Source organism: Hemitrygon akajei, chromosome 4 (genome assembly GCF_048418815.1).
Source record: "Hemitrygon akajei chromosome 4, sHemAka1.3, whole genome shotgun sequence".
NCBI lineage: Eukaryota > Metazoa > Chordata > Chondrichthyes > Myliobatiformes > Dasyatidae > Hemitrygon > Hemitrygon akajei.
In genome coordinates, this window is record NC_133127.1 from 167,083,034 (window position 1) to 167,099,583 (window position 16,550).

The following is a 16,550-nucleotide window of genomic DNA, read 5'->3' on the forward strand; positions in this document are numbered from 1 at the left end:
CCCTGAGACATCCAAATTTTGCTTGTTAGTACTGCAGCAGATGGTTGACACTGAGAGCAGGGAATCTGAATGGTAACCAGTACTCACACCCACCTGTCCAATACTCCGGCATTGTATAAATGCAGTCCTATGGCCTGTCTAATTGTATCCCAGCGCTAGGATGACAGACTAATGTCCACCAGGTTAGAATCACAGGAACCACACTAGTCAGTACTTGACACAAGAAAATCTGCAGATGCTGGAAATCCAAGCAACACACAAAATGCTGGAGGAACTCAGCATTTAGTGTGTTTATTTTAGTCAGTACTTGACCCCATTTTGTAAGCCACACACTCACTTGCACTTACTAATACAATACACCTGCCTAGAGCTCTGACAAGGGGCTTGGACCAACCTAGAAGAAAAGGGCACTTCTCACATTCTGCTAACCCCTCCCCCTTCCCCCTTTCAAGGGTGGGAATTTCAGGTTTCAGCTATCCTTTCTGTGAGGCACTTTGCACAGGACCTTGTACAGAGTTTGTAAGTTATACTTTCCAGGTAGGAAGCACTAACTTGAAAATCTGTGGATTCAATCACAATGAGGCATCAGACTGTCCAGAACTACCTAATGTCTCAGTACTGAATGAAGAGCGTTTGATGGCTCTGGGCCTGTACTCACTGGAGTTTAGAAGAATGAGGGGGTATCTCATTGCAATCTATCGAATATTGAAAGGCCTAGATACAGTGGACATGGAGAGGGTGTTTCTTATAGTGGGGGAGTCTAGGACCAGAGGGCACAGCCTCAGAATACAGGATTTAGAACAGAGATATGGAGTGATTTCTTTAGCCAGAGTGTGGTAATCTATGGAATTCATTGCCAGACTGCTGTGAAGGCCAAGTCATTTGGAATATTTAAAACTGAGGTTGATAAATGGGCCACAACTTTGGTATGGTTTGGAGGGTTACGTGCCCCAATGGCTCAGAGAGCTATGTTGGCTGGAGTCAGGGCTTTATGTTTTGGCTGTTGGTAGGGTTGCCCATACCAAAAAGTTCAAAGGGTAGAGGCTGATTAAGAGTGGTCCACTGGTCCTCCAGGTTCAGGGGTTCAGCTCAGGGCTAACAACTCTGACTGGTAAAACAAAATTGCTACGGAAACAGCAATGAAGAATTCTTCCACATCTGAGTGTGACAGGACTTGCATGACTGACGGAAGTGAAAACCGAGAGGAAGCCCTGAACACCGCCAGCGATGGAGGGCCTTCATTGTTGCCTTAAGTGCCAGCAGCGCAATGGGCGGTAAGTTGGTTAGTTCTTGATCGGTAAGGGTGTCGAAGGTTATGGTGTGAAGTCAGGAGGATGGGATGATAAATCAGACATGATGGAATGGCAGAGCAGAGTCAATGGGCCAAATGGCCTAATTCTGCTCCTATGTCTTATGGCCTTACTGTAAAGGAAGCTCAGTCTGTATTATCCAAGGTCAGATGACTGTCACTGGGATGCAGATTCGAGTTTGTAAAAGGATTTGCAGACATCACTGCAATCCAGCAATCTATCAACTAACCAGATACGTGAGGCACAAACACAGTGCAATGTCATTGGCTCCATGGACCACAAGCCAGCTATGTTTTTTAGTGAAGATTATTATTATTCTCCCAACCCTGCTGTAGCTCTGACAAATGCCTATCAACCAGCTAGGCAGCATTCAAGCCAATGCTACAATCGGCAGCCTGCTGAAATTTGCTCTCTAATACCACCTGGAGTTCAGCAGCCACCTATCAGCCATGCTGCAGATGGTGGAGTGGTATATATATAAACATGAGAAAGCCTGCAGATAATAGAAATCCAAAGCAACATGCATAAAACGCTGGAGGAACTCGGCAGGCCTGACAGCATCTGTGAAAATGAATAAACAGTCAATGTTTCAGCCGAGGCCCTTCTTCAGGACTCGAAGAAGAAGAGTCTTGGCCCGAGACATCAACTGTCTATTCACTTCCACAGATGCTGCCTGACATGCTGACTTCCTCCAGCATTTTGTGTGTGTTGCTCTGGTGTGTATATACATAGTTGGACAGACACTAAAGAATTGTGCAGGGGTGAATAGTTACATTTGAATAAAAATGGCAGGTTTTCATTCATGAATTTGGTTTCACATTTTTTGTGGTTGACTTTAAATTTTTGCATCAAAGAAAGAGACACTTCTGTATTTTTGCCTTCGGCTCCTCAGCAAGTTGCCTTGCAGTTTGTACAAAGGCTGAGCCCTCATGATATTAAGGCCCTTCAGCAAACAGCAGATCACAGGACCTGCCATCCGCTCTTCTGAGGAATGCTAAGCTCCTCCAGAGCAGTGCAGGCAGTAGATACAACAGACCAACACATTTTCAGAGGCAGGAAGGCTTTCGTTCTTCACATTCTGCAATGTCATGTGAATATGTGGTGCACTAAATTATCAGACACAATATTAGCACACAGTCTTTATCACTAGTAACCAGGAATTGCTTTCCCACAGCTGACTCAGCTGACTTTAGCAGAATGGAGGTTATTGGACTGTTGTCAGGACCCGATTATCAGGATTGACTGGCTATTATTTCAGACCAGCTGTATGTTAAGGGATGACGGAATCCCTTTCAAATCTGGCACAGGGCAGGACTAAAATATGGAGCGTGCTACACACATTACTGGAATTCCACATTCTCCATATGTTCTATCGAAAGAGCAAAACCCGTTGTTGTCCTTAGACTAGGGAATGAATTCTTCTATTCAACATTGATTGACAAATTACAACATTTTACAAATTCTTCCAACTCCAGCATGAAAGGAGCTAAACTCATGGAAGATTTTAACTACAATCATTCTGACAGACAGATGAGCCCTTGTTTTGCTTTGTGGTTATGCTTGCGGCTACAGGTGGTAATAAAGGCACACGCTGTATACGTGCAACTAACTTGTGCAGAAGCCTTCAATGTAACACAAAGTCCTTCAACACCTGCCAGATCACTCTGTCAACTCAGGCAACGTGACAAATACAGAAACCACTGAACACCTAGAGGATCACATCAAAGGTCAGAGAAATCAATTAGTGTCTGAATTTTCAGCATCTGCTCCTTGTAAATAGCTTACCAAGCGAGGGCAATAATAAATTTCTGATATTAAAAGACCATGCTGGCATTTGATCAGAGCGTGAACTGTCTGGTCTACGTACTAACTTTTAGATATTCATTATGACCTTGACAATACCCTCACAAATGGCATTCTGCACGTTTGCCTCAGAAATGTGTATGTACAGTGTGCTCAAAGATAGTAAACACCCAAAAACAAAAGACTGACTGCGCCCATTTTTGTGTAACACAATCTCTCTATATTGTCTGCAAGCATGTTTGATCAGTTTCAATTCCTCAGAATACCTCATGATCTTGAAACCTCACACTTCCAAGCAGAAGCATTTAATGTCTCCTGAAGTAGTTTTAGGTAAGTTCATGAATTTTTCAAAAGGTTGGTTTAAAATATAGCTCCATGTTGGAATGAAATCATGGTGCATCTACTGTATGACTTAAATCTTTTATAATATTGATATGATCTTATGTATTTTGACTTTAATATGTTTGGTAGTCAGGTTCTAATCTAACATCTACAAAATCTCCCTCACATACATACATGTCTGTAACTACAAAAGTACCTTTACACATGCACAGCAATGAAGAATATATGTTTAGCTTTCAAGCAAATCATTACATTGGCATAGTTTCTTGTTAATTAGCAGATACTCACTTTTGCAGAGTCTGAAATATTGTCCCAGTATGGTGATGGAAATTCTTGGTGTCCCATCAGTATCTGATCAAATAGGACATCCTGATCATTGCTATGCCTGTAAATAACATCACCTTTAGTTTATTGCTTTTCCTTAAAGATGTTCATGAAAAATATAACATTTGTGGGAAAGGAAGCTAAAGATATAAAATTACTTAATGTAATGCTTTTAATAAATCTCCAAACATGAGATTTTAAAATATCGAGAATATGGGTAGAAAGCTATTTCCCATATAGAAGAAACACAGTGAATGTAGTTTTGGAAACTTTCACATCCTAATGTTAAAGTTAGATAGCAAAATAGTTGCTTTTCCCAAGATAATAGAAATAGAAATGTAGAATCAGTGAAATAAAATTTTAATATTATTTGTTCAAACATTTTATCCAAATGTTGCTGTTACTGTAATACACTAAAACCTCACTAATCCAGCAAACTGAGGACTTCAGTGACGGTAGACCGGCAGATTTTCGGATGTTATTCAAATTAATATTCCAACATATTTAAATTCAATTACTTTAGTCATTACAGAATGTACAGTATATTATGTAAGGGGATTTCTTCTTTTTCTTTGTTACTGTGTATGTAATCAAAATGGCTTCTTTGTTTTGTTAAAAGTAGGAATGCTTCTTTGTTGCGAGAGAGTGCTGGAAGCTTGTTTGGGTTAAAATTTACTGATAACGAGAATTGTATTCCTTTGTAAACCAATTGGGATTAATGTTGTTCTTTCTTCTGAGTCTGTAAGCTATTGTTGGCGGGCTTTTGGGGAGATCGGCGCGAGGGGTTGAGAGAGAGAGAGGACGCGATGCTGTAAGCTGGGCGAGGCACGGACCCCAAGCGGGGGTCCAAGGCCAGGAGGTACTCCGAGGAGAGGAGATAAAGCTAGATGTGCTTGGTTGACCACTTCGGGTGGTCCTAAGCTGCGAGACGAGGAGTTTGGAGGGGATCGAATGGTGGCCAGAAGACTTCAGTAATTGAGCTCCAACGGTTGTGCACGAAGTGGTTTGGACTTTGATAAGTTTGGCGCCTTTTCTTTATTGTTTTTCCTTCATATATACTGTATCGTTATTAATCTCTTAGTTATAGTAACCTTTATAAATTGTACTCATTTAATCGCATATGGTGTACTGTCTGTTTTTGAGCGAGGCGGGGACATCACACAGCATCCACACCAGCTGATTACCCAGTTTGGCGGGGCCGAAGGCTGCTCCCCCTAGACGAGAACGAGCTGAGCGAGCCTAAGGCGACCCAGAGGGTTACAATTATAATAATTTACACAGCAAACCTTGTAAGTTTAAAGTACCGTAGATTCCGGATTTTAAGCCGCTACTTTTTTCCCACATTTTGAACAGCTTTGAACTTTGCGGCCAATAATCCGAAGCAGCTAATGCATGATTTTTTTCATGCCGCCTCGTAAACATTTTGCCTCGTAACAGTAGACCAATAAAATTGATGAGTAGTTCACAGAGGTCCAATGAAATTGTACGATAAATCAAGCGCACTTTCACAATTAAATTATTGTAAATCAGTCATTTGTACTCACCCTCATCAACATGGAAAACACTCGAAGCATTGTGCTGCCTACTTAGTTTAAACTATATTTGTTTTCTGTACTACATCGCGGGATGCTATGACGTCACACCCGGTTTCGCGGTGTCTTGTGGGAAAATGCCGGTTTGCGATGAAACGGGACGGAGGGAGGGAGTGCATTACGCGAGCGGCTTTGGATCTGAGCGAACTCTGCTTTTAAGTTAAAGGTATCAATAACTTTTCCTGGTAGGCTGCAATATATATATTTTTTTACCAGTCGTTAGGAGATATTGGAATGTTGTTCAGTAAAGAAGTATACGCAACGTATATTTAAAAGTAGCCGCGTACGGGCACGGTTCGAAAAAAAGCATTTGCAATATGTATTTGTTTTTGTTACCATATGGATTTAATTAAAAGTTAAAAAAATCCTCACGTGTAATATCTTTCTGTGTAAATATCTCATATTACAACGTGGGACACCTGCGGCCGAAAATCCGGTGCGGCCTAAAATCCGGTGCGGCCTAAAATCCGATGCGGCCTTTACAATTAAAAAAATGATTTTATTTCTAAAATTAGAGCCAGCGGCTTTTAATCAGGTGCGCTCTGTAGTCCGGAATCTACGGTAAGTGCAGAAACTGCGGCTCCATTGTGTTTAACGGGAGCAAGATGTGAAACTGCACTGTGTGAACCAAATGCTGAACCATCAGGATTTCGAACATTGAAATAGCAGACTATTGACATTTTACGATAGTGGCATTTCTGAAGCATGATTAATAAAAGCTCCAACATTATTACAATGCACTACTAAGATTTATCAAAGTACTTGCTCAAGGAGAACTAAATACTTTGCAATAGAGTGGAGGAACTAAAAAGGCTCTGAAGGGATACAGGTAAGCTGTGATAGGAGTGCTAAAAGAAGGCTTTTGAAACAGCAAGGTGTTGGGGAATGGTTATAGTAAAACTTTTTCAAAGGACATTAGCTTGGGTTATGAACGACCTGAGTAACAAAAATCGAATTATGGAAATGCTCCCTTTGTTTTTAAAGTGTTTTTCAATCTAGTATTAATAAAAGAATGTTTCATGAAATTCATTATTGACTGGATACATTCCATTATCTTATATATGGGTAGCATTATGGTGATTATTCAATGAAATTAAAGAATTAAAGCAAGTGTACGTGGAACAATTTGATATGAAAAACCAATGATTCTGACTTAAGAAGAAATCAGCTCTCAGGGATACAGAAGAAGACAGTTCTCAGGGATAGAACCCTTACACATCTCATAGTTTGTGGGCACTTATAATAATAGCTAATGATAGCGACCTAAGGTGAACAGGAGGATTATCTCTCAGCAGCAGAGATCGGTTAAGAGTAGAGATATGATTAGTGGAGGTGTCTAGAAAGGGGAGGCAATATTGAAGTTGAGGACAACGATCTTGGGATCCATGCACTAAGTCCAGATAATTCTGTCAAAAATAGTGGTAGGAAGGGGAGGATTGAAAGATGAAGTGTCGCCCAGTACAGGGGAGTCTAAAACTTTCTTTGGTTTATTTATAAAGGAAACCTATTGAATATTGAAAGGCTAAATAGAGTGGACGTGCAGAGGAGGTTTCCCATAGTACGGGAGTCTAGGACCATAGGGCATAGCCTCAGAATATACGGATGTCTATTTAGATCAGAGACTAGAAGGAATTTCTTTAGCCAGAGGGCGTATATTTAAAGTGGAGATTGATAGGTTCTTGGTTCAGGGCATCAAAGGCTGTGGGGAGCAGGCAGGAGAATAGAGTTGAAAGGAATAATAAATGAGCCGTGAAGGAATGGCACAGAACTCAATGGATCTTATGTCCTTTTGGAATCTGTTGATAGAAATTTTGATCAAGTTTCAAGGAGAAGCATGTTGCAAGGTGGTTTTGACAGGTATGGGGAGAAGGCTATGGTTGTGGCGTTATCATGGGCATTACTCTGTATTCAGTGGAGCACAAGAGATGATATAAATTAATATTCAATTTTAAATGAAAATTTACATTGCTTTAGAATCACAGCAGGGAGCGTTCAGTGAACTTATTCAAACAGTTTAGTGAACTTATCCCATTATTTTAGCTCATTGAAGTGTCATACTGAAAGTTATTTAGAACTTTTATTGAAATACTGACAATACTATTTCGAATGAGCTCTGAAGCAAATGAACTTTACTTATTACCCCTAAAAAAATTATCTCCATATCTTAGGTGAAGGAATCCAATTTGTACTTTAACATTTAGCTTTGAAATTGACAGCTTTTACCTCTATGCACAACTTCTGGTCTCTTGCTGAGCTCATAAAATAGGGTATGATGCTATTGAGCAGTAACATCTTTGAATGACATACCTAATTCACAAAATATTCTACCATCATAGTAGCTAAGTGGTTCCTTAGGGTTGTCATAGCCGAGGGAGGTAGTGGGGATAAGTTTTCACCACCTATTAAATGCTCCCAATGGCGTGCAGCTCAAATAGCCATTGACAACGAAGTCCAGCTCCTGGCCTTCACGTGTGGCTTAGGTACCAAACCTAACAGAACTGTTTCTACTGACAGGAAAAGGGGCAAAGGAGGGTTACTGTTGCCTTAAAACCAGCTCTTTGGGCAGACGGGGCTCGTCAGCCATGGTTAGCAGCTTATGTAAGAGAAGGAAAACTCTGACCTCAAACCTCCGCTGCTATGCAGCTAAACATACTCATGGGAAAGGTTTCGGGAGTAAGCCTCGAGGGAAAAATCCGGAGCTGGAGTCCCTAAGGCAGTGCTACATTGAATTCAATGTTGACTAACAACTCCTGTGATGCCGCTGGTGCTGAACTGCATCGGTCTCTGCCGTTTCTTTGGATTCACCAGTTGCATGGAGAGAGGAAGCCTGCTGCACGGGAACAGCTTGCTCTCCATTTCATACTACGCTGGCTTGCGTATAACGTAGACAGCCAGGACACAACGTCGTCAAATAACTAACTTCATCAAAAGACAATGCAGTTTTCAAGAACTTCTTGGTTTTGAGCCTCTTTCCCAAAATAGACAAGCAGTTGATTTCTAAAAATTACTAAATATTAAATCTAAAAATTACCCAGAACTATTTATTCTGAAGGAATAGGATGCACAAATTAACACCCTGAGCATTAATGTAACTGATAAAACACATTATCTCAGAAATCCCATGGATTATATCATTGATTAGCGGTCACACAACTTGTTTTTAGTAGGGTTTCTGGAGGATTCCACAGATAAACTCATCTATATCATCTTGTATTGCATTGTACTGCTGCTGCAAAGTCAACAAATTTCACAACATATGCCGGTGATAATAAACCTGATTCTGATTCTGATCTGTTGTTTAAACTAAGTTACTCCCAGTTATTTTCACCAAGGTTGTTATTTGGTACCCTTATTGAATTCACACCTATTGGAATTTGGTGGCAGATTGTGGCTGATGTTCACGGAGCTGTCCAACAGCAGCTTGTACCTTTTAAAAAATGAAGCAAAGTAATTTTGCTGTAGAACTGATTGTCAAAATAATAGACTTAATCTATGATAACAGTTTGCAATGGCCGCAAACACTGAAAATAAATATCAATTTACACAGTGCATGTGGTCAATGAATTACATCTGTATGATTTCCATTCTGAGAAGTCTCAACTAAGAAGCTGAAGGACCAGTTTATCTTTCTCTGCTGGTTACGTGACGGTTTATTGTGATGAAGACTTCTGATAGTCAGTTTAACATCTCTACCAAAAATAGCATCTTTGAAAATCTTTGTACTCTGCTGTACTATTTTTCTTTATTATGGGCTTAAGTAGCTGGAAATGGGCTTAACTACACAGGATTTAACAAATCCAACAGTAAGGTTACTGTAGCCAGTATCTGTTCAGTATAATATATTGTCATTTCATAACTTGTTAGAGCTTTGCAAAAATAACAGATCAAATGCTATATTAAAACAAATCTCTATTTCTTTACTATCATAATTGTAACAGTTATTTAATATTCTTATTGCTTATCCATTCAGTGTGCTTCCAGGATTAGTAATTAGTGTCACAAAAGTGCTCTAGAATAGAATAAAATAGCATATCATTATAACATATTGTACTACATTTTAACAAAACTATATGTAAGCAAGCTGTAGTTTTGGATTCAGATATTAACGGAACAGAGTAGAAATTAAATGATAAAATACCAGTGCAAGAGGCCATTCAGCCCATTAATTCTATGACAGCAAATGTATTACCTCATTGAAGTGATTTACCCAAAGTACTTAAACAACTTGAAGTGTTACAAGGTAGAAAGTCATACCAAGACTGAAATGAAAACTGCTGTTAAATACATCAAATACAGTTCTGAAGGTAAAGATCAGCTTCAAGACAGTTTTCTGGCATTTTGTTTTAACAATGCTCTGCTGATTGCCATCTATTATCATCAGAGCTTGAGATGGTAGATAAAAATAAGTTCACACATCTCCACTTCACATTGGAAAAAAAATTGCTGAAATGTTCCTTTGCATTTGCCAAGGTATTCACTTACAGATTACCCATTCTTTCCTGGAAGCCTGATTTCTATATTGTCTACAGGCACTGGGATTTTGTTCAGTTTTTTGTTCGGTAAAAAGTATCCTCAATTAAAATCTACTATAGCATCATATATCAATAAAATGAACTAAGTAGCTTGAAAACAGTTTGAAGTACCCATGCACATGAACTAGTTTTTCAGGACACAGCAGAAGGTCATATTTTTAAGTTCTATGTGTCCGTCACAACTTAACATCAGCAAAATAGTCTACTTGATCTAAATTATAGAAATAAAATACTGCATAATTCAGGTAATTCATTGATTTATGATCTTGTGATAAGAAGACTGTAGCAGTCACATGATTGAAGTTGTTATACATTCTTGATGGTTATATATAATTTCTCTCAACTCATCAAATATAACACAATGTATCTCATCAGTACCCAATTGCAGCTGTCTTTTACTATTATGAACTTCAGCTGAACCTGTGAATAATTATATGAAGATGATGAATTATCAACTCTGCATTAAGTGAGTGATTATTCATAGCTGTTCTATAAGGAATTTGGGGAGCAATCTGACCAAGTGAAAGAGATAAATTCATACTTGATTGAGATAATAAGACAATGATTGCAGGTCCACAGATGCCTATCAACCTCATATGCCCTCAGTCATTCCAGAATTATACTAGTATGCATCAATTTTGAAAGAGAATTTAAATCAATTTAATATAAAATATGAGCATGTACACAATGAAAGCAATTACAAACTGCAGCCGAATAATAATTTAAAACAAAACTAAAAATATGCTATTTTTCCATTTTCAGTTTTAATGCCCTAGCCCTGCACTTACATCTCTAATTACACTATTACGCCCTCATTCTTTATTGCACTCTCATACATTATTACTCATCTTGTCATTAAGATCAGTTTTGATTCTTTTCCCAAAAATGTGTTGATCACCCGGTTTCTCTTTCTGGCTCAGCTGGCATTGTTATATTTTTAGATCTCTCACTACAATCCTATTATTAAACAAAAAGCTTGATTTTGAAATTCTCTTCACCACATTTGTCCTTTTCATTCTAAACTCAGCGATTCTCCGAGACGTCTGCAGTGCACCAAATGCAGACTTTTGACTTTCCATTACACTCCTCCCAATGTTGTGGTCTACAGTCTTATACATACGCATAAAAAACCTAAAATAACCTTACTAAACCGCCCCACGTCTCTGTTCTATAAGCTTCTCCTTCAAAACAGAGCTGTTTGACCAAGTGATCAATTATCTGTCACAAAACATTCTTAACCAGCTCAGTATTATTCCATGTCCAACTCAGCCTCAATGTTAAAGCTGCTATATAATGTCTTCCTGTGTTTTCCAGGAAATGTTAAAATTTGTTAAATTTGTTAAAAATGTTAAAACCTGCTTTTTTTAAAATCCATTTAAATAAAGAAAAAAAGCAAGGTCCATGTTCAGCAAAGTCCAACAATATCCACAAAAATGAACTGAAAAGCTAAAAACAAAATCATCTGCATAGTACATACCCACGAAATGGAGGGAAACCACAAAGCAGAATGTAAGTGATCACGCCAGCAGCCCAAATATCCACCTTCAGTCCGTACCTATGAAGATAAAAACTCATTTAGGTATGTATAGATGTTAAAACAACAATCTTCAAAACTCATATTTCAATATGGATCACTAACAAGGCTCATGCAATGTCCTATAGATTATGTTGAGAATATTAATTCGTGCTGCACTGTATTCAAACACATTTTTATCCTTTCTCTCTCAGACAGAGCACTCTTCATTTAAATTCTGTGCTGTAGCTGTTGCTGGCCCATTTGTTGTTTATTAGGTGAGTAAATCAGGTTCTGACTGTAAGTACTGATCCACCTCTTCAAAGGCAATACACTGACAGTAAAACAGCGAGAGGAGAGAAGTATTTCCTTTCATTTACACCACCTAGCTTTAAATCAATAAGCTTCTTCTCCCCTAGAAAATAAATCAGCTGTCTTAATGCAAAATTTAAATGATCCCTTAAATTTGGATTAAAGTTGCCATGAGATTGTTTGTATGTATAATGAAAAATATCCCACTGAAGTAGAAGCATTGCTTTTCAAACATGATCAGAACTGAGTAGTCTTATTTTACACGGATAAATTCTCTGCAGAGTTTACATAAGCTAGTTTTAAAAAAGAAAAAAAATGTTCTATTTTAGTTTTTGTTTAGTCATGCAATAAACTCAGTTCTGAGTGGGTTGCACTTAGCATGTGAAAGTTAAAAATATTCACAAATTTAAAAGAGGTCAGGAACAGCTGCTGAGTACATGAAAAATAAATTCAATAGAGATGATGACCATAGAGAGCCGCAAAGGCACAAATCCTTTCTCTCATTATATTTATGCCAACTATGATGCCAAATTAAACTCAACTCACCTAAGATTAGAGTGAAATGAACCATGCCTGCACATGGTCCATTTCACTCTTTCCCCTGCTTGTTCATGCCTCATCAATGTTGCTGTTTTAAAGGGTTTTTTATACCTTTCTAATTTCAGCTTCTCTTGGCAGAATGTTCTCAGTACTTATCACTCCCTGAGTTGAACAACTTGCCTCACAGTTTAAACTTTCCTCCTTCAGCCTTAAATCTTGATATTTCTACTCAACGAAACGACTCTCTCTACTTTTTCTGGGCCTTTCATTATCTTGTATACGGCTATCATGTCGTTCCTCAGCTTTTAATGTTCCACAGAAAACAGTCCAAGTTTACAGTCATAGAGAACTACAGCAGCAAAACAGGCCCTTTTGCCCATCTAGTCCATTCCTAACTGTTGTTACGCCTAGTCCCAACCACCCTCACCTGGACCATAACCCTCCACATACTTAACCAGACTTCTCTTAAATTTTGCAACTGAACCCACATCCACCACTTCCACTAGCAACTCACTCCACGCTTGCAACAGCTTCTGAAAGAAGAAGTTCCCCTCAGGTTCCCCTTAAATATTTCACACCTTATCCTTACATATGATCTCTAGTTCTAGTTTCACCCAACCCCAGTGGAAAAAGTCTGCTTGCATTTACCCCATCTATACCCCACATAATTTTGTATACCTCTATTAAATCTCCCCCCATTCTCCTATGCTCCAGGGAATAACCTATTCAACCTTTCCCTATAACTCAGATCCTCAAGTCCTCACAATATCCTTGTAAATTTACTCCACACTCTTTCGATCTTGTTGATATCTTTCCTGTAGGTAGGTGACCAAAGCTGCACACAATATTCTAAATTTGTCCTCACCAACACTTTATACAACTTCAACATTACATCCCAACTCCTGTAAAGAATGCCCTGATTTATGAAGGCCAATGTACCAGAAGCTCTCTTTACATCCCTGTCTGCCTATGATGCCACTTTCAAGAAATTATGGATCTGCAATCCCTTTGTTCTACGCCAACTTTCCCTAATGAGTCCATGATTTTCCAAATGCAAGTAAATCCTGTCTCTCAGAATCTTCTCCAATAGTTCCCTATTACTGATGTAAGACTCATCAGTTTACAGTTTCCATGCTTGGCCCTGTTTCCCTTCTTAATCAAAGGAACAGCAATGGCTAATGACTATTCTTCATTCTTCTGGACCCTCACCTGAGGCTAATGGGGAGGAATCAAAGATCTCTGCAGGTCTCACAGCTATTTCCTCACTTGCTAACCTCAGTATTTTGGGATCAATCCGTCTGCCAGGACCTCCTTAATAATTTTCAAGGCAGATGTCATCTCATCCATCTTGATATCCTCTCCCTAATTTCTACAGATGCACCATGAAGAGCATTCTGGCTGGCTGCATCAGAGTCTGATATGGGGGACTGCGGATACTTCAAGGAGCAGTGCCTCAAAAAAGTGGGATCCATCATTAAGGACATCACCCAGGACATTCACTCTTCTCATTGCTACCATCAGGAAGTAGGTATGGAAGCCTGAAGGCACACACTCCCTGATTCAGGAGCAGCTTCTTCCTCTCTGTCATCCGATTTCTGAATGGACATTGAACCCATGAGCACCACCTCACTACTTCTTTTATTTCTTTATTTTTGCTATTTAACTATTTTATTTCTCTATTATGTACTGCATGATACCGCTACTGCAAAGTTAACAAATTTCACGATATGTGCTGGTGATATTAAACCTCATTCTGCTATCACCTTTTTCCATACCCTTCTTGTGCTACTAAAACTGCCTTACATTCTTGGGTTAGAGAAGGGAAGAACATTGCTCAGAATTCCTGAATTCTATTTATTGAACCTTGACAGAAAGTTCAAGTTTGTCCATGACGTCATTCACAATTAAATGGCATTATTATTTAGTTCTATAAAAGAAATCTAGCCTCCTGATTGATGTGGCATAGGACAGCTGATATCAAAGGAAACGTAGACAAGTATTTCAATTCTGGTGAAAAATGGAAAAAAAACAAATGGAAATCATAATAGAACATGCAAAAATACTTAAATGTATTGCTGAGAGGAGGATATTTGTACATGGTAAGCACATTCATATGGTACAATACCCAGTCTCTGCAATTATTTCCGGAGCCACATATGTAGGTGTTCCACAGACAGTGTACAAAGGCCCATCTACTACCGTGGCAAGGCCAAAGTCCCCTAGTTTCAGAGATTTGCTTCCATCTTGATGCTCATATACCTATGCAATAAAATACAAACAACAGGTGTTTGGGTACATGCCAGCTACGCACTTGTTTTTCTATAGCAATACACTGAAATTGTGACCCTTCCAGTTTTATAATCATGGTACCAGTGGGGACAGCCATTCATAATGTCATATTTAACTGATGCAGATTCAAAACTGCGGTCACTAGTTAAAGAAAGCATAAAGATGCAGAGAAAACACTTCGATTCAAAGACCGATGCTAATACATGCATGTCGTTAAGAATTTCTGTCCCATCTGTGGCTGTGCCTCTCATCTCAATTTGGCCTCAGTAGTCAACTCAGAACCCACAAGATTGGAATAGAAGCAAATCCTAAGGGATGGCTTAAGAAGAAGAGTTAAATGTTTCATATTTTTTCTTAATTGTCAAATGTTTCACATAGTTGCTTTGTGAGTGACTTTACTCCCCTTTATTGCTGCTATTATTCCCTCCACGTTATTAAGAGAGAGGCAGTGTTCTGTTCTTTGCCTTAATAAAACAAACTATTAATAAAACAGAAGTCTACTTGCTAATCAAAAAAATCTATTTAAAAAATGGGCCATCTAGGGAACAGAAGAACCATTCCGGGTGTTATTTAATCACACTCATTACCTTGGTGATCGTGTGGCTTAATTGTTCTCCGGCATTATGAAAAATAATAAACATTTGTTATTATAACTACTAATTTGAGACTTAAGTGCCCCATAATTCATTACTGTTCAAATCACTGTCTTATTTCCTTTGTGCTTAAAGAAATTAATTCCATAGCGAGTCAATGATCAAGCCAAGATTACAGAAACAATAGCACTTGCAAAAAAATGACCAGCTAAATTACAAATGAGGACAAGGTAATGTTGGGTTTATTTTGTATTATGCGAATTACATTTGTTCCACTTTGAAATGCAAGTCTCTCATGTATATATTATCCCTTTACATAGGTATGGAAAAGAATTGAGGAACAGTTGTTAACCAGAATCCTGTGTAACAGTATTTTAGATTGTTTTTATAGTCTTATTTATGCAGCAAAATGCGTTAAGGAGCTGTTCAAAACAGAAATTGTGCAAAAGTGGGGGAAAAATAAATAACTAAAGGCACGTTTGAGAGATAATTTTTGTAAGCGGTTAAAATCCCACATTAAAAACAATTGTAAGAACTAAATTATATTAAATAGAAATCTAATAAATTTTAAAGGAAGTTAAACTGCGGGTGCTACAGGAAACAAAAGTAGAAAATGCAAGAAACAAACATAAGGTCAAGCAGTATCTGTGGGCATTGTGATTTTGGCCATTTTAATTTATAAAATTGTGGTCAACATCATGCATGCATCAACCTACTCCCTGAGAGAACAGCTCAGTACTTAAGCATTTCATATTTTCAATTTATGACGATCAACAATGGGCAGACAAAAAGGTACAGAATAGTTGAGTAAGCAACACAACATGGGTTAGATAAAGACAGCTAGGGAAAAATCAGTAAGGGTTTGAAGCTATAAGTCATGAAGTATTTCTGGTGATGAAGTCAATACTGGAGGTATTCTGGGGCTTCAGGTCCCAGTGTGAATGGCTAACCTGTTAATGCCCTCAATAAAGCCAAATTTCATTGTGTTTGCTACATGCTCAGTACAATTGAGGCAGTTCTAAAGACAAATTATAAAACATTGCAGTGAATTGTGAATTTTGGGTTAGCTTTTAGCATTTATTTTTAGACTAGCTTCTCTCAAGAGGGTAATGTGAATTTTTAAAAGATCATTGGCTCCACTTTTTTCTCCTTGCTCATTGGTAATATTCTATCCCAACTCACTTTTGAGATTAGTGGAGAGCGGAACATAGTGGAGAATATCCTGATTGGTTGCATCACAGTCTAGTTTAGAAACATCAATGCCCAAGAACAGAAAAGCCCACAAAAAGTAGTGGATACAGCCCAGCCCACCACTGAGTGCATTTACAAGGAACGCTACTGCAAGAAGGCAGAATCCATCATTAAGGACCCCGACCATCCACGCAATGACCTCTTCTCAC

The 16,550-nt window shown here is 38.5% G+C and overlaps 1 protein-coding gene across 5 annotated transcripts in view; it reads right to left on the bottom strand.

Annotated features, from left to right (window-relative positions):
* Window positions 1–16,550, bottom strand: part of dclk1a (doublecortin-like kinase 1a) — a 281,096-nt gene that overhangs the window by 42,286 nt on the left and 222,260 nt on the right. For all 5 annotated transcript variants that reach the window (XM_073043890.1, XM_073043891.1, XM_073043893.1 and 2 more), the window contains 3 exons: window positions 14,394–14,527; window positions 11,381–11,458; window positions 3,744–3,840 (listed from right to left, as the gene is read on the bottom strand). In XM_073043890.1, coding sequence (XP_072899991.1) covers window positions 3,744–3,840; window positions 11,381–11,458; window positions 14,394–14,527 — 309 coding nt within the window. The remainder of the gene's footprint in view (window positions 1–3,743; window positions 3,841–11,380; window positions 11,459–14,393; window positions 14,528–16,550) is intronic.